The 20,262-nt window shown below is 41.3% G+C and overlaps 2 protein-coding genes across 4 annotated transcripts in view; both read left to right on the plus strand.

The window, feature by feature from the left end:
- LOC118312854 (ras and Rab interactor 2) overlaps nucleotides 1-8,458 on the plus strand; it is a 33,743-nt gene extending 25,285 nt beyond the window's left edge. Inside the window, exons 9-13 of one of the 2 annotated variants that reach the window (XM_035637846.2) lie at nucleotides 3,100-3,182; nucleotides 3,600-3,825; nucleotides 3,985-4,116; nucleotides 6,295-6,458; nucleotides 6,836-8,458. In XM_035637846.2, the coding sequence (XP_035493739.1) occupies nucleotides 3,100-3,182; nucleotides 3,600-3,825; nucleotides 3,985-4,116; nucleotides 6,295-6,458; nucleotides 6,836-7,162 (932 nt within the window). In that variant the 3' untranslated portion in view covers nucleotides 7,163-8,458. Of the gene's footprint in view, nucleotides 1-3,099; nucleotides 3,183-3,599; nucleotides 3,826-3,984; nucleotides 4,117-6,294; nucleotides 6,499-6,835 lie in introns of both variants that reach the window. The other variant, XM_035637847.2, reaches the window with a different exon arrangement.
- Nucleotides 8,459-10,014: 1,556 nt separating this feature from the next.
- LOC118312855 (NACHT, LRR and PYD domains-containing protein 14) lies at nucleotides 10,015-20,200 on the plus strand. 2 transcript variants are annotated; one of them, XM_035637850.2, is made up of 9 exons: nucleotides 10,015-10,384; nucleotides 12,474-14,094; nucleotides 15,288-15,632; nucleotides 15,948-16,115; nucleotides 16,885-17,055; nucleotides 17,243-17,458; nucleotides 17,559-17,732; nucleotides 18,984-19,157; nucleotides 19,673-20,200. In XM_035637850.2, exons 2-9 carry the CDS (start codon nucleotides 12,491-12,493, stop codon nucleotides 19,686-19,688), a joined length of 2,868 nt encoding a protein of 955 aa, XP_035493743.1. In that variant the 5' UTR covers nucleotides 10,015-10,384; nucleotides 12,474-12,490; the 3' UTR covers nucleotides 19,689-20,200. The 2 variants fall into 2 exon arrangements, with proteins under 2 accessions (XP_035493743.1, XP_035493742.1); XM_035637849.2 differs by having other exon boundaries at nucleotides 10,018-10,546.
- The last annotated feature ends 62 nt before the right edge of the window (nucleotides 20,201-20,262 follow it).

Consider the following 20,262-nt stretch of genomic DNA (forward strand, 5'->3'; position numbering starts at 1 on the left):
AGAGCATTTGCATGAATATGTAAGTATGCCTTTGCACACGTCTCACTTCCCTTGTTCATTGTAAACAACAACAGCAGGGCCTTGTTCAGAGGCAGAGAAGTGATCCACTCTGCTTGTGTGAGCACAACCGCAGATTCGCACATGAAGTGCCTCACGCTCACAAAAATGTTCTCTTTGAGGAATGGAAATGTGAAGAAAAGTAAAGACATTTTACACAGCAGGCGAGGAAATGAACTGGAACAGTTTTATCCAAATTGAAATTTTTGAATTGTGTCAGTGACACTATAATGAGAGGGAATATGCTGTGTATGTACAGTATAGAGCTGTACATAAACATAGCTGAAAATAGCTGAGGTTTTTCAGATGGTTATATGTGCTTGTGCAGCCTACAAAATAACACTTATTTATTTTGCCTTGGAAAATCAAAACAAAACAGAGAGCCGTGAGCAGCAAGGCGGACAGTCTGAGTCTGTTTACAGACACTATGATTACGTTTTGGCTGAAAGTGGTAGTCTTTGGAAAGAAATATTTCCGTTTATTTGTTGTGTGACTGTTGTAAAAGAAGTCCAACGTTTTTTTTATTGTATTGGTAGTGTCTGTAATACTTAAGAGTTTGTTTGTCAGACCTAGAGATGGAATGATCAGCCATTCAGGTGTTTGTAAAGGGAGGGTGTCCGACTGTTAACACACACCCTGAGTTATGTCTGTGACTGGATGAGAACAAACAGGGAGGATGTGAACTAAGTGGAGACTGTCGTTGCTGGGTCAGTAGATTGCACAAATATAAAGTTTGTTATATCTTGTGTTTGTTGTATGTTTTTGTCTTGTGTTTTCAGTGTATGTATGTGCTCGGCCGCTAGTGTGTATATATTGACGTGGGCACATGTTTCTCTTTGTGCAAACACGGTATATCACACACTCTCCTACAGTTTATTGCAGTTGAAGGAAGCATTTGAACAGGTTGTAGCCTAGATAAAGCCCAACAACAAACATTGCTCAATATACAAAGGAAATGAGCCTTGCTGGGAGGAATCAGGAAGTCTGCAGTGTGTGTGTGTGTGCGTGTGTGTGTGTGTGTGTGTGTGTGTGTGCATACAACAGTTGGACCAATAGAGTGTCTTTAAAAAACCTCTGTATCCCCCTCCTTGTGTGCACATGAGAATCTGAAGGAATTGTCCATCTGCTGTAAACACCTCAGGCCTCCGCTTGTTCATGTATTACTTCATGACTGAGTTATTTGTCCTACCGGCATGTAATAAAGGGCAGGCAGATCCGTGCCTCAGGTGACCCACAACTTCTTTTTTCCAGAACAGTTGAGTGTGTGGTGGATTGTAGTTGTGATCCTCTGGTGTTTCTGTGAATCACCCCAAAGGCACACATTTCTCCCGGGAACGGAGCTCCTGTACGTACAAGCTCACTTGTTTCCCCTGCTGCCAGACATGGATTTTTGTTTTGTGTAGCTCACTGCATTAGAATGACATAAGCACTGGAGGCTGAGGATGCCTGTGCAAGCATGATAAGTTGTGTTAGCACTGCCAATAAGACACAATTGTGTCAGTGTGACGTGCTGGACATAGTTGAGATAGGCAGGGAATTAATTGAAGCCTATGGACGTAGGTCTGCGGCACAGACGGAGCCATTGTAATGATCCAAGTTCAACTTTGGCTGCCTATCATATGAGTGAAGGGTATTCTTGTGAATGGGGTTGAGCTCCATGTTTGATCGGTTGCCACGTTGGTAAACGACCTGGACATGTCGAGGTCAGACTCAAGGTCCGACTCCGCCAATCTTAAACTCTTCAAAGAGCGACGCGCTAAACATTCAGGTTTCCCTTTAGCTTAATCACAAATATGTAATCTATCAGGTGAAACCTGACTTTCAGGACTTTGAATGTCAAAATCTGAGGTTAGTTATATATTAATTGTATTGTAGTGGTTGAAACCCCAAAATTTGAAATGATTCCAGTTGTATAAGGAAAATATTTTTAGGGTTGCTAGTCACCATTATTTTCATAATAGAGTAATCTCTGAATTATATCCTCAGTTAACTGTTTGGTACATGAAACATCAGAAAGCAGTAAAATTGTCCAACACAAGGTGACATCTAGAGCTGCAACAGTGACTGTTAAATTGATCGCCAGCTAGTTTACTAATCGATTCATCGGTTCAAGTAATTTTTATGAAAAAAAGACAAGTAAATATTCGCTCCTCTATGACAGTAAACTAAATATCTTTGCTGTTTGGACCAAACCACTAATCGATTAATCGAGAAAATAATCGACAGATTAATCGATTATGAAATGAATCATTAGTTGCAGCCCTAGTGACATCATTACATGACTTATTTGTTGTTGTTTATTATCATACAAGCAGGAAATTCCTGGAATCATCAAATGTCATGTCCTGAATTTTCAAAATTGCCAAATTGCAGTTTTCATTGGATGAACTGTCCAATAATTAGCTCATGTTGCATCTCGAATGCAGTTTTAAAACCCACGGAGTTGATCTTTGAGGAACATCTACTACAGTAAATAATAATAAATATATACTGTTGTATATAGAGAGACATATTTAATTGATATTCAAAGGATCTTGTTTTCAACTGGAAAAAATGGGCCACAGTCAAATAATAAGTCAATACAAAAGAAGGCCAGCATTTTCCTTTAACAGGCCTAAGATCGGTTAGTTGTAATGCCCTGTGCTGTATTTTGTATAAGGACATAGTTTAAATGTTATATAAAGGAGGAGACTGAGATTCTGTGCGGTCAGTTTCATTATAGGTTTAATGGCCACATTATGGCTAGAGTTGGGCTTTATCAGCTGACTTTGTATAATGTACTGACTGAAATTTACTGGATGATAAACTGTCTGGACGACCAAACTGAGTCCTACACAGTTTCAGTTTTGTGTGATCTTGTCCATGGTGTATGCATGTGTCCTGTCATTATTCATACACAATGACAAAACTTTCGGTTTTAAAATATTGCACAATTCTCGACTTGTAAATATATAATCATTTCTTTTTCTACTGGTGTGTTTTTAACGGTCAAAAAATGTCTGTTTTCTCCCTTTTTCTGTGTGTCGCTGTCGTCTTGTACAGACCAGGTGCTTGAGAAGGCCATGCACAAGTGTGTCCTGAAGCCGCTGAAGAGTGTGATTGAGGTGGCTTTACACGACTTCCAGGTCAGGATTTTTTATTATGGTCTTAGAGGTTATTTATCAGACGTAGAAATTGTTAGACTGTGGAGATTTAAAAGAAATAGGAGAAAAAACATGATATGTGCCAGTGAAAAGGCAATCACTGCACTCTCCTTTAATAAACATGATAATGTAAGTTCAAAGATTTTCTTAGCTTGATAAATAATCACACATACAACTTTAAAAAGTAATATGTTTGGGATAATGACCCTTGTGAAAATTAAAACATAAATGGAGACAGTTACTATGAAACTGGATTTTTTGTGCTGTCAACTGACCACCCTATTTAATAAAAATGATAAATAAAAATATAATAATAATCAAACAAACTCTTCTCGAGAATTAGAACAAGCTCATGACCCCATATCACTCCTGAGACCCTGTCTGTTTTTTGTCCTGTAGGTGAGCAGTGGAGCTTGGCAGCAGCTGCGGGAGAACCTGGCCCTGGCCAAGACCAAGAGGCCCCAGGAGCTGGGGGTGGACGGGGCCGTGCCCCCTGATGCCGTGGCCATCGAGAAGATCCGCCACAAGTTCCTGAACATGAGGACGATGTACTCCCCTGAGAAAAAGGTGTCTCTGCTGCTGCGCGTGTGCAAGCTCATCTACACCATCATGCAGGACAACTCAGGTACGGTGTGAGATGACAGTTTTACAGCATCATTCATTATCATTTTTTAAAAGGATCGTAGTCTGCCTTGATACTTGTCGGATTCTGATGACTGTCGCCTCGCCTGTCTGACCTGTGTGACCACCACGCCTTCTGCCTCTCTTCCTGCTTCCCTTCCAGGGAGGATGTACGGTGCCGATGACTTCCTGCCCATGCTGACTTATGTGGTGGCGCAGTCCGACATGCCTCAGCTGGACACGGAGATCGAGTACATGATGGAGCTGCTGGACCCATCGCTGCTTCAAGGAGAGGGTAGGTGGTGCAAGTGTGTGTGATGTGTTCAAGTTCAAGTGGACATGTCCGTCTCGGTATACAACATTGAAACCTTGCACAAAATATACGGTACAGATATCACATATATTGGCTTTTACCCCTTCTATTGTCCGGGTACAGCTATTGGAGTCAGCATATGTGGTTAGCCTCGCCTACCCACCGGCCCTTACTGTAGCTACCCGTAAAACCACAAATTGATGTTTTTACTTTTCTGTTTGTGTAGGTATTAAACACGCGGGGTTGAACCTGTTCAGGCGTGAGATTTTGAAGTGTTGGAGGGAATGTTTTCTTCTCTTTGGACGGACAGAGAGTTCCACCTTGTGGTATCACCTGCCTCAAAGGAAGGTCTGTCCAGGAGGAAGCAGTTAACTCTGTTCAGTGGAAGACATACCTCCTGTTGAATGGTTGGACATGGTTCATATGATTAGAGGTGAAGGGTGAGGGGTCACATATTAGACACTAGCATGGTCATCCAGGTTGTTGTAGAGATCCACACTGGCCAATGTTAGTTACTGCTGCACAAAATGTTTCTGTATTGATTGGTCATAAAATGTGATCTGAGCCACAAGTCACTCAAACACAATTTTCGCATGCTAATAATGATAATTCAATTCAATTCAATTCACATTGTCTCAAGGCACTTTACATAGTGAGGTCAATATTGCAATATTACAGGGAAAACCCAACAAATCCCACAATGAGCAAGCGCTCCCTTTTAACAGGGAGGAAATCTCTGCACAGAACCGGACTCACTTGCGGGCGGAACATCCGCCTCGACCGGTTGGGGTGAGGAGAGAAATGGGGAAGAGAGGAGAGGTGTGCAGAACGAGGGGGAGAGGATAATGTCTTAGATTGTTTCAGATTAAACATTCACAGTGCTGGTGTAAATAAAGAGTAAGTGAACCCTTCGGTTCAACAACTGGTAAAAAACCTCCTAGTACAGAATTGCTTCTGCTCAGCCACATCCTTAGGATGTGCAGTGTGAAAGTTTCCCCTGAGCTCATTCCACAGCATCTCTATCGGTTTTACGGTCTGGTGGTTTGTCATATGGAACCATCTGGAAGGGCTTTGTTGTAAACTGTCTGGAAAAGGGCGGGTACTTGACAGGTGATTGGATGAACCATCTGTTCGTTGTTCGTCTTTCAATGAAGAAATACTCTACAGCTCTGATATAACGGATGCTTCGGCAGCATCGGCGCTAACCTTGTCAGGAGTGGCCATTTGTTGCTAATGATTTCAATGGTGGTTGGCAACCAGCGTAATAGGCGAATTGGGTTAGGGTTATTTTTTAAATACAGCAATAGAACAGCGGTAGATGTAGTGACTTTTTTACAGTTGTGCCGACATTTTGATTTGCTCGAAATAAGTTGTCGTTTGATGTTAGTGTACATTGACAACTAACCCCAACCCATACCTTAATCCTGAGCCTAACCCAAAACCACAACCCTAACCGTAATCGTAACCATAACCATAACCGCATTAAACGCTGCATTTAAATGCTTGAAAAGTGTCAAATCAAAGGAATATGTGAGATGTTACGCCGTTGCCCGCCACCTTTAGAATTCGAAGGAAACGTGACAACACGGTGGATCAATGAATGAGCTCATTCTTATCTGGTTGTTGGTGCCGTGTTCTCTGTGGCGAGTTTACCAGGAAGCTTCAATGAGTGAACTTGACATAGGCATGCGAAGGAAAGTCCTTACGACATTGGTAGGAAATTCCATTGCGTGTTTGATTTGAATGGGCTGGAACGGGTTCAGAGGAAAAGGGAGAACCCTCCCTGAATGAAATATTTTCCTCTCAGCGTCAACCTCTCTGGCATGTAAACTCATTTAAGAACAGTTTAAATGTATGTGGTGTTCTAACTTCTATATCATAAAATTGCTTCAGTATAGATACCTGAAACAGAATTTGCAAAACATTTAATTTAGTATACACGAGACATTGATTTGAACTAATCTCTCTCTGACCTTTATGCAAAAATCGGATTCTAATTCAGGAGAGATGAATCACATTAAAGAGGAAGTGTTTAAAACCTTTGCAGTGTCAGCTGCTTTTATTTTCTAGATAACTGGTCGTGATGTGTTTCACCGTCCAGTTTCTTTTTCTCCATCCAACTTCAAGCTTACAAACTCCTTTTTCTCCTTTCTACCCCAGGTGGGTACTACCTGACCAGCGCCTACGGGGCCATGGCCCTCATCAAGAACTTCCAGGAGGAGCAGGCAGCCCGGGTGCTGAGCTCCGAGGCCAGGAACACACTGCACCAGTGGCACCACCGACGCACTGCCCAGCGTTCAGTGCCGTCTGTGGACGACTTTCAGGTATCACGCCTGACCTGAGCCCACCTTGAACGTCCAGGCAGTGAGTCAAAGTTGTACCAATTCCAAATAAACCCAAACTCCCCGTGCATCATTCGGAAGGTGCATGTAAGCCGTCAGTTAAAAACAGGAATCTACTGTTGCTCTACTAACGTCGCAGCATGTGGATCTGGATCTGCGCCTTTATTTTTTTGGTAGAAGGCCCCCTCTTGTGGAACATTGAGCCCACTGCATGTGATTGCGTTCTACGGCTGAACGGTAACTGCATGTGTCCCCTCTGCCCTGCATGTGTGACTCATCGACAGTTATTTTCATTTCCCTGAGATCTCTGTCCGTTCTGCCAAAAATTGTAACACAGGACCTTTTGTATCTCTCCGCAGAACTATCTCCGTGTAGCCTTGCAGGAAGTGGACACGGGCTGCACGGGCAAAACCTTGGTCGTCCACCCTTACACCACCACGGAGGAGGTCAGCTCACTCTGCGCTTACAAATTCAAGATCCCCGACCCCGAGAACTACGCACTGTTTCTGGTCACTGAGGACACCAGCCAGCAGCTGGCCCCGGACACACACCCTCAGCGCATCAAAGCCGAGTTCCACAGTCGGCCCCTTGCACAGACCTTCCACTTCGTCTACAGGAGGGTCCCTAACCTTAATCTCCACATACCTGCCATGGTGCAAAATGGAAACTGCCTTCAAGTTGAATAGTGGTGGAGAATATAACAGCTTGCTGCACTTGGAACTATTGTGGTTGGTATTCTTGTGGTGCTGGTTTGGTTTGTTGATAGATTTTGAGGATGTCTGAAATAGAAACCAAGTTGTGTATTTTGTGCAGATTGATGTTAAATATGACAATTTTGATACCAAAAAAAATGATAAGATTTGAGGGTTTTTTTTAAAAATGAGAAACAACCAAGTGATAGGATGGACTCTGAAAAGTTCTGGTGTTTTAACACTTACACCTCAAAAATGTGGCTCAGATATGGGAGGAAAAGGCAACACTGTGGCAACACTCATTCAGTTTAATCTCAAGTTATCAACAGTTACCAACCAAGGAGAGTCTCCTTTGCCTGTATCTGATTTGGTTTGAACTAGGGCTGCAACTAACAATTATTTTCTTAATTGATTAATCTGTCGATTGCTTTTTCGATTAATCGATTAGTTGTTTGTTTTGTTTTGTTTTGTCCACTCACCGAAGATATTCAGTTTTCTGTCGTAGAGGTGCAAAGAAATCAGGAAATATTAACATTTAAGAAGCTGAAATCAGAGAATTTTAACTTTTCCCCCCATAAAAACTACTTGAATAGATTAATCGATTATCGAAATAGTTGGCGATTAATTTAGTAATCAATCAATTGATTAACTGTTGCAGCTCTAGTTTGAACGTATGCTGAGCTGAAATTGTTGGATTGTGTGTCGAGACTGATTTGGAGGGATTTCGGGATGTGAAATGTTATATGGACATAAACATTTCTTCAGATTGTTTGACATGTATAAAATCCTCAAAGCAGAGGTCATATACAGTAAAATATTGCATTTCATACGTAACTGTTTGCCTTAACTGCTGTTATTCCAGGTGCCTTCAAAAGGAATTGAACATACTGTGTGCTACTGAAAGCTTCCAGTTGTCGTCCAGTGATTAGTTGCTTTGCATCAATGTAAAATGTCATGCTAAAACATTAATTTAAAAAGTAAAATGAACTACTGTAAAAGTTCAGATTATTGTTGAGGTTTTTTTGTTTTGCTTATGGTATATTTTCTGCAATTGCTGGTCAATTGTAGCCTGTATCTCTATGTAGAAATATTTTTATATTCTAATGTTTTTTTGTTTTTTTCATCACTAAAGTGACAGAGATTTGTATTCATATCACATTTTTCTGTACTGGACTTGGATTTATGCCAGTTATTTCCTAAAAGTCATCTTAAGACAACACTGTTTCTACTGTTTGTTATCAAAAGCTCTGAGCTGACTGTGTAAATATATAAAAAAATTCTCCAAACGAAGTTACTTGTCGTCTCCGACATTATCATTATTATTCAGAAAGTGCTGTTGTCTTATTTGTGAGAGGAGACGTTTGTTCTATGGCATAAAAAAAGACCCTGACAACACAGAAACAGTGGAGGATCTTAAGGGATGTATACAATGTTACTCACAAATGGCAGACTATAAAATGCACCATTTATAATAATATGGATACATATTCCACAACTGCAGACACAAATTAGACCAATTTGCAAAAATAATTCAAAACTTAAGGTGGAACGTCTGTGGAGCATATTTATTGCATTCATGTGTTAAGTTCAACAAATATTCTAATCAGTTGTGTTTCTAGAGTTACAACAAAGTGTTGTTTAACAGTGTAAACTGGCAGAAACTGGCATCAGGCGTGATGTATACCTCATTGTATAACGTAATGGGTCCCAGCTTGCCAAATAACTTCCTGGAACTGTTAGTGTGATATTTAGCACCAGACAAGCCTTTCTGCTGCCCCTTTGATAAGTAATAATGTATTTGGTGGAACAATGGCCTCTTACTCTTCCTCGAACATGAAACACATGTTACGTGTGAAGGTTGTGGCGAAGGAGCAGGACCCGAATGCAGCGTGGGAATAAAAAGCTATTTTAATTCAGAGGAAGAAAAAGAGACTTGGAGTAACACAAGTAACTTAACAAAGGCAGAGACACACTACAGGAAGAAACAAAAGCAACTTAACGGAGGTACACAGGGAATGTCAACTAAATCAAAGTCCACAAAAAACAAGAGTTCATGGCAACATAACGACATAATGACGACACAACCATGTCAGTGAGCTGAAATGTTGAGCCGTGCATTCCGATACTTTGTCTGCTGCCCCATGACTCCTCCATGTGACACACAGCACGTCATGTCAGTGTTACAAAAGCTATCTATCAAGTTGTTTGCCATGCAAATTACACACTGTTTCTTTAAACTTGACCGAGATATCCTCAACACAAAGCATAAGGATGAACTTATACTGTATATCACTAGATGTTCCTTAAATTGAAGCATGTATCTAATGCAATCATACAATGACTCTATGTGTACAAAATGAAGATGCACAATGTAACGCACTTAAAATGGTGGAAGGCTTATCACCAGCAGGTTTCCCTATGACGACGGGCACACTTTCGTTCTTTGGTTTTGTGGCTGGGGTTACGATTCGACAAAAAATCTGGTTTTCCTGAGCTATAGCACCTCCTGCCTGCACCATGTTGAAGAAAACGGATGCAGCTAAATACATTTTACACATCCACATTATTACAGCCGGATTTTGAGGCTGCACGCAAGCTGTGACAGATTCCTTAGCCTCTGGAATTCACCAACTTGGGATCAATAAACTAAACATCTATCCATCTATCTGTCTATCTATCTGTCTATTTATCTATCTACCTACCTACCTACCTGTCTGTCTATCTAGCTATCTATCTATCTATCTATCTATCTATCTATCTATCTGTCTGTCTGTCTGTCTGTCTGTCTATCTATCTATCTGTCTGTCTGTCTATCTATCTATCTATCTATCTAACTTTTAGTCAGGTAAGATTTTATTTATCGGGACTAATACAGGAAGAGAATGTGACTCTCCAATGTATTTGTTTGCATCTGCTGTGACACTGTGTAGTTGAACAACAACACTTTTAATCATCACAGATTAAAAGTGATCATTAATGAACTTTTTTCAAACTATATTTTTGTGTTTAAAACATGTCTTTCCTCTACATTATAACTGTAATCTTATCACTACAGTTTGTACACTTTTGCCGTTTTCCTGGTTCGTCCCTGTAATGAACGACACCGACCAGTGGGGGGCAGCACAAAGAGAAAGTAAAGGCAGAGGTCACACGCCCATCTTCACTAGTGTCTCGTCTCCAGACCCGCTTGTTTTCGGTGGAAGACTGGAGTTGTTGGTGGGTGCACTTGTAGCTGCGGTCTATCTTCCACAAACAAAACGGCTTTCAAGCGATTTTTTCCCCCCCCATTTACCCTTGGATATACATTTTATTAACTCTCAAGGCAGCGCAGCGTGTCCGCGTCCGGACAGGAAGGGCTCGCGCACCTCGTTCTTCTCGGTAAGTTGTGTCAGTCAATGTGTCGGGGTGATGCGACGCCGTGACGGCAGCTGCTGCGTTGACCCTCGGGAGGGAGTTAACCGGTTTGAGCATTCAAAAGTGTCTTCGTGGAGCTCGTCGAGTGTGTCCGCGTGGACTGGCAGCAGCTTCCAGGAAGTGGAGGAAAACGAAACCACGCACCACCTTCGTCTGTCTCTCGCGTTTTAAACTAAAGTTACAGCTCCGGCTCGGCGGCGTTAATCCACGCGGGTCACTGCAGTCAAGCCAGCCTCAACCTCGGAAAGCACAGTCAAGCCAGCCCTCACGTAATTTTGAGTTAGGTCTTTGTACTAAGCATTACGGTAAAAGCCGTAAGGAGTGATTTCACAATAAAAGAGACGTTCCTGGAACATATAGAAATTCATATATTAAAACCACATCAACGAAATATGAATAGTGACGTGATAGTAGACCACGCCGCAATATCACTCATTCAATTTCAGGATGTTCTGATGTGGCATTTCAAAATAAAAGCTCTTGAAACTGTCCCATTTCAGCCATCATTCCCATCAGATTCAGATTAGAATTAAAAGGAAACTTCCGGTTTCCACGGACTAAATCCACTTGAGACTGATAATACACCACCCCACAGTCACACTCGGTCAATTTCAGGATGTTCTGATGTGGGATTTCAAAATAAAAGTTCTTGGAAAATTCATATTTCAGACATCATTAGTCTTCATATTCATATTTCAGACATCAAATTGACCGAGTGTCACTGAGGGGTGGTCTACTATCAATCTGAGGTGGAACTGGTCTGTGGAAACAGGAAGTGTCCTATAAAGTCTAATCTGAATTTGATGGGAATGATGTCTGAAATATAAATTTTCCAAGAGCTTTTATTTTGAAATGCCACATCAGAGCATCCTGGCTGAGTGAAATTGACGGCTCTTACCGTAATGCTTAGTACGTTTAACTCAAACCAATGTGGGGGCTGGCTTGACTGTGCTTTCCGAGGTGGAGGCTGGCTTGACCGCAGTCGGTGGTCGGCGGAAAATAAGGAAATACGCTCATCGGTATAATCAATGCATTACTGGTGTGTTACCAATAACACCGCAGCATTAATCAATATGTTCATAGTTTGTGACTGATGTACTGCGCTTACGGAAGGAGTGACTGTGTAACTGTGCATGCAGGGGCTGGACACGTGAGAGAAATTAGTGCTAATTAGAGGCGCGACAGTTAATCGATTAATCGATGAGTAAATCGACTACTAAATAAATCGCCCCTAAAAACAGTCAAAATTCCCTGATGTCAGCGTCTTAAATGTGAATATTATATTATAATAATAATTTATTTATATTTATTTTAAAGTGGATGGCTGTTAAACATCTGTGTTCCACTTCCTGAATCCAGACCATGGGCGTGTGATCCTTCTCATATCAGAGATGTACTTTGGACTTTCTCAGAGGTTTTCCATGTCTGTGACAGAGACAAAGTTCTGTTTGTCTGCGTTTTTTAAAAAATTTTCTGAGTTAAGCTCCTTTTGGATCTACCGGGGAATGCTTTGAAAAATTATTGATCCCTGGAGAAATCCACAGCATTAGTCTCAGTTCTGAAGTTGGAAAATTGAATGAATGAAATGAAACGGCAACATTGTTGATCTCTGATGCAAAAAAAATCACTTGCGATTTAAAATAAAATGTAGTGCGGCGGCCGTTTGCTCAAGATCATGCAAGCAGCCGTGAGACAATATATGTAAGATCTGCAGAAGTCACATTTTGAAACGCTGTAGAGTATGAATGACTTGAAAACAAGCACGTAGATCCTTTGTCATACGATAAAGGAATAGGTCCCGCCGAGTCAACAAAAGTGTAGTTGAATAGCACAGTTAAATGTTAACGAGTAACTTTTTTTATTCACATTCATTATCTTCCCGTCTTTTCAGGAACCTCTGCCTCTGTGATGGAGCTCCAAACCAGTCTCAAAAACACGCTGAAGAACAAATATCAGCAACTGAATGAAGCATATTCTAAAAATGCATTACTCCCCTCAAGACTTTGCTATCGGAATCTCAATCGCGACTACCAATTTCCTAATTTGGACCAGCAAGAGTTTAGATATGTTGAAAATGCTGACCTTCACACTTTTAAAACCGTCCCGCTCACTGATATTTTATCATGTGACTGCAAACATAAGAGCAGAAAGAGAACCGTCATCACTCTTGGAGTGTGTGGAGTTGGAAAAAGCACCACAGTGCAGAGTTGTGCTCTGGAGTGGGCCGAGGGGAAAGGGTACCGTGACATCCAGCTCCTCTTCCCTCTCACATTCTGGGAGTTAAATTTGGTGAAGCGTTTACTGAACATGATTGAACTTCTCCAGACATTTTTCCCAGGATTGAAGGAACTAGACGCTTCCAGTCTGAATCGAAAGAACGTGTGGTTTGTCCTCGATGGACTGGATGAGTATCATTGCGCGCTGAAATTCAACTGTCCAACAGTGAGTGATGTTTCTCAGGTATCCACTGTGCAAGTTCTTGTGACCAACTTGATCAGGGGGACTTTACTTCCCAATGCTCACGTTTGGGTAACAACTGGGTATGCAGCGGCAGCACAAATCCCTGCGGACTATTTGCTTAAAGAGACGCAAGTGCAAGGGTTCAGTGATGATCAGAAGGAGCAGAACTTCCGGACAATTATCGGCAATGATGATCTGGCCAACAGAGCCATCGACCATGTGAAAATCTCAAAGAGTCTAGACTGCCTTTGTCAGATACCTCCAATCTGCACCATCATGGCAAATGTTCTGAAGAGTCATCTAAAAGAAGACCAGGGATTTAAATTCAGCCCTTTAAATCTTACCCAGATTTACACCATCCTTGTCAAGACATCAAAGTTGGATATTTTCGCCAAGCTGAAAAGGCTGGCCCTGTGTCGGATGCACAAGGAAAACTTAATATATGAGGATGACCTTTTAAAAAGTGACATAAGTGCGGAGGAAGCGTCATCTTTCTCCAAAGAATGTCCACTTGTGTTGAGGGAAGAGAAGGGGCTGCACAACACCACAGTGTTTCGCTTTGGACAATCGAGCATTCGGGATTTCTTGGGCGCAGGTGCTACATTGGACGAAATTCAAATACGGTCCGGCTGGTCTTCTCATTGTAGGCTTTTTTTGAATGAGGCCCTGCAAAATGATGCGGGGAAAGGTGATGTCTTCCTACGTTTCCTCTTTGGCCTTCTTAAGGAGCGTCAAATGTTGGGGCCCACCAATTGGTTTTTTGACTACACCAAAAAGAAGATCCTAGAGAACGTAATGACTTACAGGGCCGTGGGTCTGCTCTACTGTCTGTGGGAATATGACAGCCAGGCTTTCGAGAAAGAGATCAAGTTCTTTCTAGAGTTGGGTTACACACCATTCAGTGACTTCCCACCACTGTACTGGCATTTCATGATCCAAAGGATCAAGACTTTGGGAGGGATAAGTGACAATTTTGAGATGGATGTGTCCACGAGATGTGATCAAAGACTCCTCAGGCAGCTACCAGCTATCATGAAATCAAGGAGGGCCATGTAAGTTCATTCCAATTTTTCTAAAAAGATTCTAGATTTCTTATTTAAATTCAGCCTCTGTCATTCCATACATATTTGGATATTTACACAGTTTTGTTGTCTTTTAGATGTCTACAGATTATCCCAAACAACTGGGGCATATTTTCAATGTTTTTTTTGTACCATAAACAAAAATCTATTTGCGTCAATCATATTTTTCTTGAAACCCTCAGAAAATAAAAGCAAAACTTTTTGTATGGCTAGGTTCCAATGTAAGTAACTGAGAAATTATGTTTTCTTTGGGATTTGGGTGAACTGTCCCTTAGGTCAGCTGTCTATGGTTGTTGTACTCAGTAATGGAAAAATGTGCTTTGAATCTTACACTTCATACTCAATAATGATATAATCATCCTAAAAACAGCTTCAACATAAAGTTGGCACTTTTACTTCCCAGTCATTGTTTCATTTTATATTATATATTATATTATTCATGTGTCACTGTTCAATTTTTTACAGGCTGCACTCAACAGCACGTATGAGAGAAAGCCAGTGACAAGCGGGCACATGCTAGTCACATGCTATCATTTGTTCAGTGTATTTTTTTATTAAATAATAATGGTATTCTACCCTCACTTTACCTATTATCAACACGTAGACCAAAACCAACAATCTCTTTGCACATCTTAGTAGTTTCTTACTTCCCTCTCATGTCTGTGGCACGAAAACCCAAATATGTTGGTTATTAACCTTAAAAAAATGGATCGTACATATATAGTTTCATTTAAGAAAATGATCGGTTGTTTCTTAAAACTGTTATTTTTTTAGCAAACAAACTCCAATAGGAGTGAACAGTGCTTTTATTGAGGACTTTTTTCTGCTGGGTGTTCATTCACGTTTGTTGCTCCAGTGACCATTTACACTATCAGCTCAGTGTATGTGGAGTTGACTACAGTAAAACTTTTAAACTACAGTAGCCATGTTCACAGTAATGTAAGCATGTGTAACAGTGTGGCTGTTTGTGTTGGTGTGTATTTTATAGGATAATGATGGAGGTCTGTCTTTAGTAGGATCAATTCCTTATGGTCTTTGGTCTTTCCATGGAGTGTGTTGACAAATGAAGATGTAGAATATTGCCAGCCCTCTCCTTTGCTGGCAATATTCCTTCCAAAAATGATCATTTTTGTCCTGCGTCATCGTCTCCCATCTCCGCGCAGGCTGCGATTCTCTAACCTGACAGACAAGTGTTGTCCAGCCCTGGCAGCTGTCCTGAGCACGAGAGAGTCATACCTGAGAGAGCTGGACCTGGGCTACAACAGCATCACTGACAGCGGCGTTGGGACACTCGTGGAGGGGTTGAACGATCAATACTGCAGACTGAAAACGCTCCGGTTGCAGGGCTGTGAAGTGACGCCGCGAGGCTGTAAACACCTGGCCACCGCCCTGACCCAGTCCCTGAAACTGCGGGAGCTGGATCTCAGCAGGAATGAAATTGGAGATGATGGACTGCGACACCTTTCAGATGGTTTGAGAGCTCCGGAGTGCCAGCTCGAAACCCTCAAGTAAGTGTTAGGGAAATGCTTGCCCTTTTTCTTGATACAAAAGTGCTGTGAAACAGTGAAAGTCCTTTATTTTCACATCAAATTTAAATAATTTAACTGACACAGAGAAGGCCATTTATTTTTTATAAAAATAATTGAAGAAAATTTGACATCGAAAGAATGAAAAGAGTCACAGAATGAGTTATGAAATAAAGGGACTGAAATTTAACAGCCTGAACCACAAAGCAAAATGTAGGTCTGGATTACAGGCTTAAAATTTTTTTTTATTGCTCTAAATATTTCTGCTCTGTTGCGGTGTCATTTTTGTCCCTGTAGACTGTCACAGTGCAACATTGAGCAAATGGGCTGCTACCACCTGGCCTCGGCTCTGCATGCGAACCCCGACTACCTGACAGCATTGGATCTGAGCATCAACATGGTCGGAGACGAGGGGGCCAATGAGCTCTTTAAAAAGTTTGACATTTCAAAGCTGCAAAAGCTGGAGTGAGTATAAATCGATATACACCCATCATTTGTAACCGCTAAGTTGGTGACTGCTTTTTAAAAATCTTTTGGCTGATGCATTCAGCTCTGCTTGTCAGCATATACTATATGAATAGAAACCAGTAAATGCCGAGTTCACACTACACCATTTTAAGCCCGATTTTCAGCTCGCCGACAAATCCTGCAGTTGCAGCTACGTGTGAACTACCAACGACGCGATCAAAGTGACTCACCGAGGCCGACGTTGTTCGGATATCTAGCAGGCTAAGTGTCTGGACAAGTCGGGGAACCATCGGGGAACCCATCTCTTGTAGTTTGAGCTGTGATGTGACGGGTAGTTAGTGTGTCAACATTTCACATTGTGTCATTTCTCTCTGCACACAACACACACAGAGTTTTCGCTCAAACTACTTCCTGTTTCTGACATTGCAACATAAGAGTTTCCCGTAATATATTGAACACAGTTTCTTTTTGACGTCCATCGTGAAAGTGACAAACAATTCCCACGCGTCATTTTCCCGCGTCACTTCTTGCGGTTTTTTGTGTGATTTGGAGACATTTATTCAGGTGGAGGATTGTGTAATGTGTGACCCCCCCATGCACGGGGCGAGTTATGTAGTGTGGGCAGCACAACGACTGAAAGTCTGCGATTACAAGACAGCACGCCGTGTAGTGTGACCGGAAGGCGATCTGACGACTTTGAAAATCGTGCAGTGTGTCCCAGCCTTTACTTGGTGACATTTTGCTTCTGTTCACTTCTCCTTGGCAGGATGTACCACTGCGGCCTCACCGTGGTAAGCTGTGGAAGCATCGGCGAAGCCCTGAAGTCCGAAGACAGCTCTCTGGTGGAGCTGAATCTGAGCAACAACACCTTGAAAGATTCCGGGTTTGCGCTCATCTGCGAAGGCATGTACGCATGGTGTAGTCTGGAAAAACTCAAGTAAGGACTTTTGATCGCTGTGATTGAAACATAAAGAAGTAAAAATACTGTCAAGGAGATAATCATTTTTCACTGCTATGTAAGTTTGTTTGGGGTTTTTTTCTGCTTGATTCTAGCATCGAATGTACGGATCAACTGATATACTTAAAGCATTAAGCAATGGACATTTTCTCTTATTTCCCCTCAGCGTTTCAAGATGCGGAATCACTGGTCTTGGTTGCAGTTGTATGGCAAAGGTGCTGTGTTCAGTCTCACAGCTCTTGAGTGGGTGGATCAAGCAAACTGACTGGCAGGCGGTTGAACTGAAAGACCTCGACCTCAGCCTGAACTGCCTCGGAGACAAGGGAGTAAAAGACATCTCGGCTGGCATGAAGAATCCCTTCAGCCACCTGAAAACTCTCAAGTGAATCACTTTTTAAAACAGAATTCGCCATTACAGTATCTATTTTTTTTAGTTCTGTTGTTAGAACATTGTGCTGTAACGTAGTTTTTGTTTTTTTCAGCCTGAGCCACTGCAACCTCACTGATGAGTGCTGCACTGAGCTCGCAGTAGGATTTATGTCAAAGGAGAGTATTATCAGCGAGGTGGATCTGTCTGAAAATGACCTGCAGGATAAGGGAGTAAGGAAACTCTGCGTGGGACTCAGAAACCCTCAGTGCAAACTCGAGAAGCTATCGTAAGTTATTTATTCACTTATTACTATTTCAATTCTCAATGAAGTACCCTCCCCAAAAGAAAATAAAATTATTCAATTTCAGTCATAAAATGGCTCCAGGTAACTTATAGTCGTGTAGTGAGTGCTCTCATCCTACAAACTGACTGTTCTCTACCTGCTCAGCACCAAACGACAGACAAAGTGGAGCCTTATTACTAAAACCCCAGATATTTAGTTTATGAGTTGGTAAAGAGTATTGGACTTCCACCAGGTGGTCAGAAACACGACAAATGAATGATCATGTTGGCTACCATGCAAGGTGATAAGTCACTGACATATTCTTGTTTCTGGTCTGAGTTTTCATTCTTCCTAAACACGTTTTATTCAATTGGCGCATACTTTTGTGTGTGTTTACTCCAAATGTATTTTTTTTTTTAATGCTAATGTCTTTCCATATTAAGAAACAATGTTGGAAACGTGGGGAATCCATTTTGGGAGTTTATGTAAAAATGTTTTCAAAATATTCAAACATGCTGTACATAAATATTATGGAGGATATGACAATATTTACAATTAAAGGGTATACATTTGTCTACTGTCAGAGATGCTAAAATACAGATTATACTATGGTAGCTATCATTTTAATGTTTGGTTAAGACTGCTTAATGGCAGTATTGGATATTTACAAGATTTTTGCATCAATGTGTTGAAGTGGTATGGTTTGTGTGGTACATGATATACAGGGGAGTCATTTTATAATTCGACAGTTCCTAATTGATTCTCCAGAAAATGTATATCACAATGTATAATGGGAATGGGAATACGCTAATAAAAGATAGTGTATTCCCCTAATTGAGTATTTTATCCCTGCCGTGTGCCCTGATGTAGCAGGGTCAGTAGGGGCTGTATGCCTCTTCATGGACAATTTAAAATATAAATGTTCTTAAACATGCACTGAACCTAAGTTATGGCCAATTTTATTTACTGGTGCATTCATGTTTGACCTGAGTCTCATATTAGTTTGAATGGACCTCCATCCTGCTACAGGTTATAATAAACACATTTTCAAAGCAGGGTTGGGAATAATTTGGAAACTTTACCAGCTAGAATGCCACGGGTGCATTTTGCCATTTTGAAGGGGTGTCCAAATGTGACTACAATTTCCTAAGGATATCTCCAAATGCTTATTCACTACCTCAGTTGAGTGCTATTGGGCTGAAGTGAGCTGGCGTTGAGGAACATCTCCAATAATTGTTGTGCGTTTCCCTCCAGACTGCGGAGCTGCGGTCTGACCTCGAAGACCATTCAGTTCCTCATCAGTGCCCTGAGGTCAAACCCCAGATATCTGGCAGAGCTACACCTGATGGGCAACAGCCTCGAAGACTCCGGAATCAGACTGCTCCTGGACCTAACCACGAACGACAGATATGCGCTGCATATCATTGAGTGAGTACAGATACCAATGGATAAATACTGATGCAAATGTTTTCAATAACGGATCTCAGCAGGTATTCTTAATATGACACTTCTGACTGCAACCGAAATGTTACTTGTTGCTGTGGTGTCAATTTGGGAAAGACTGTTTACGAGAAGTAATAATGAGCTGAGCCTGATGTGTGGTTTACAAGGGTTAATAAACAGCTGGTTTATTAGGGAAGACAGTTGGGCCATGAAAGAAGGATTTAGAAAGATGAAAGGGACAACTTTCTTTTTGACCCCATTGGTGCTGGCCTGGCTATTTAATATGTCTTTTCTGTATGATCTGGGTCAGACCTCCAAACCTTCCCATGATGAAGGAGCTTTGAATCAGCTGAACAGACTCTGTTGTACTCTTGACTTTGTTCAATTAAATATAAGTTGCAGACAAACTTGTTATATTTGAATGATTTATTTGTTCATTTCTCAAGGAAATTTAGAGTCCCCCCACAGATGAGTTTCTTAATTTCTTTCTGTCTTTCCAGCGTCTCGGCAGACTAAGGAGATGGACAGAAAGCAGAAACACGGATGCAAAATGTTCAAACAGGATCAATTTCCTAGACCCCGCATATTTGTACACCACCCTAACGGTGGGAGGGTCCTTCTATTGCAATGAATGTTGTAGCAACAATATCAGGTGTTGCTCAGTCCACTTTACCTATATCCATTTGGATTTATTTACTATCTTTAAATATTATTTACATAAAATATGTGAATATACCCAATGGGTATCATAAATCACTTAAATAGTTTTTTTTTCTATCAATGTAATGTATTGATGTTTTTTTGTTGTTCTAAACTAAGCAAGTGCTAGCAAGTGCCTAATGACAAGACTGCATTCTGCAGTGCTTCAAGATGGATAATGCGAAAAAAAGTGAAATGCATGTATGCATCTAAATTTTCCCTCTATGAAAACGTGCTTGTCGCCACAGTATTGATGTAACAAAACCAAAGGCTATCGTTGTATGTAATGCAGATCTCAGTGACCAAATAAATTCTTTACCTATTGTTCAGTGCTGTCTGGGAGCTGGTTCATTTCTCTGTCAATAGCAGCACTCCATCTAGTGGCCAGACC

Source organism: Scophthalmus maximus, chromosome 8 (genome assembly GCF_022379125.1).
Source record: "Scophthalmus maximus strain ysfricsl-2021 chromosome 8, ASM2237912v1, whole genome shotgun sequence".
Classification (NCBI taxonomy): Eukaryota; Metazoa; Chordata; class Actinopteri; order Pleuronectiformes; family Scophthalmidae; genus Scophthalmus; species Scophthalmus maximus.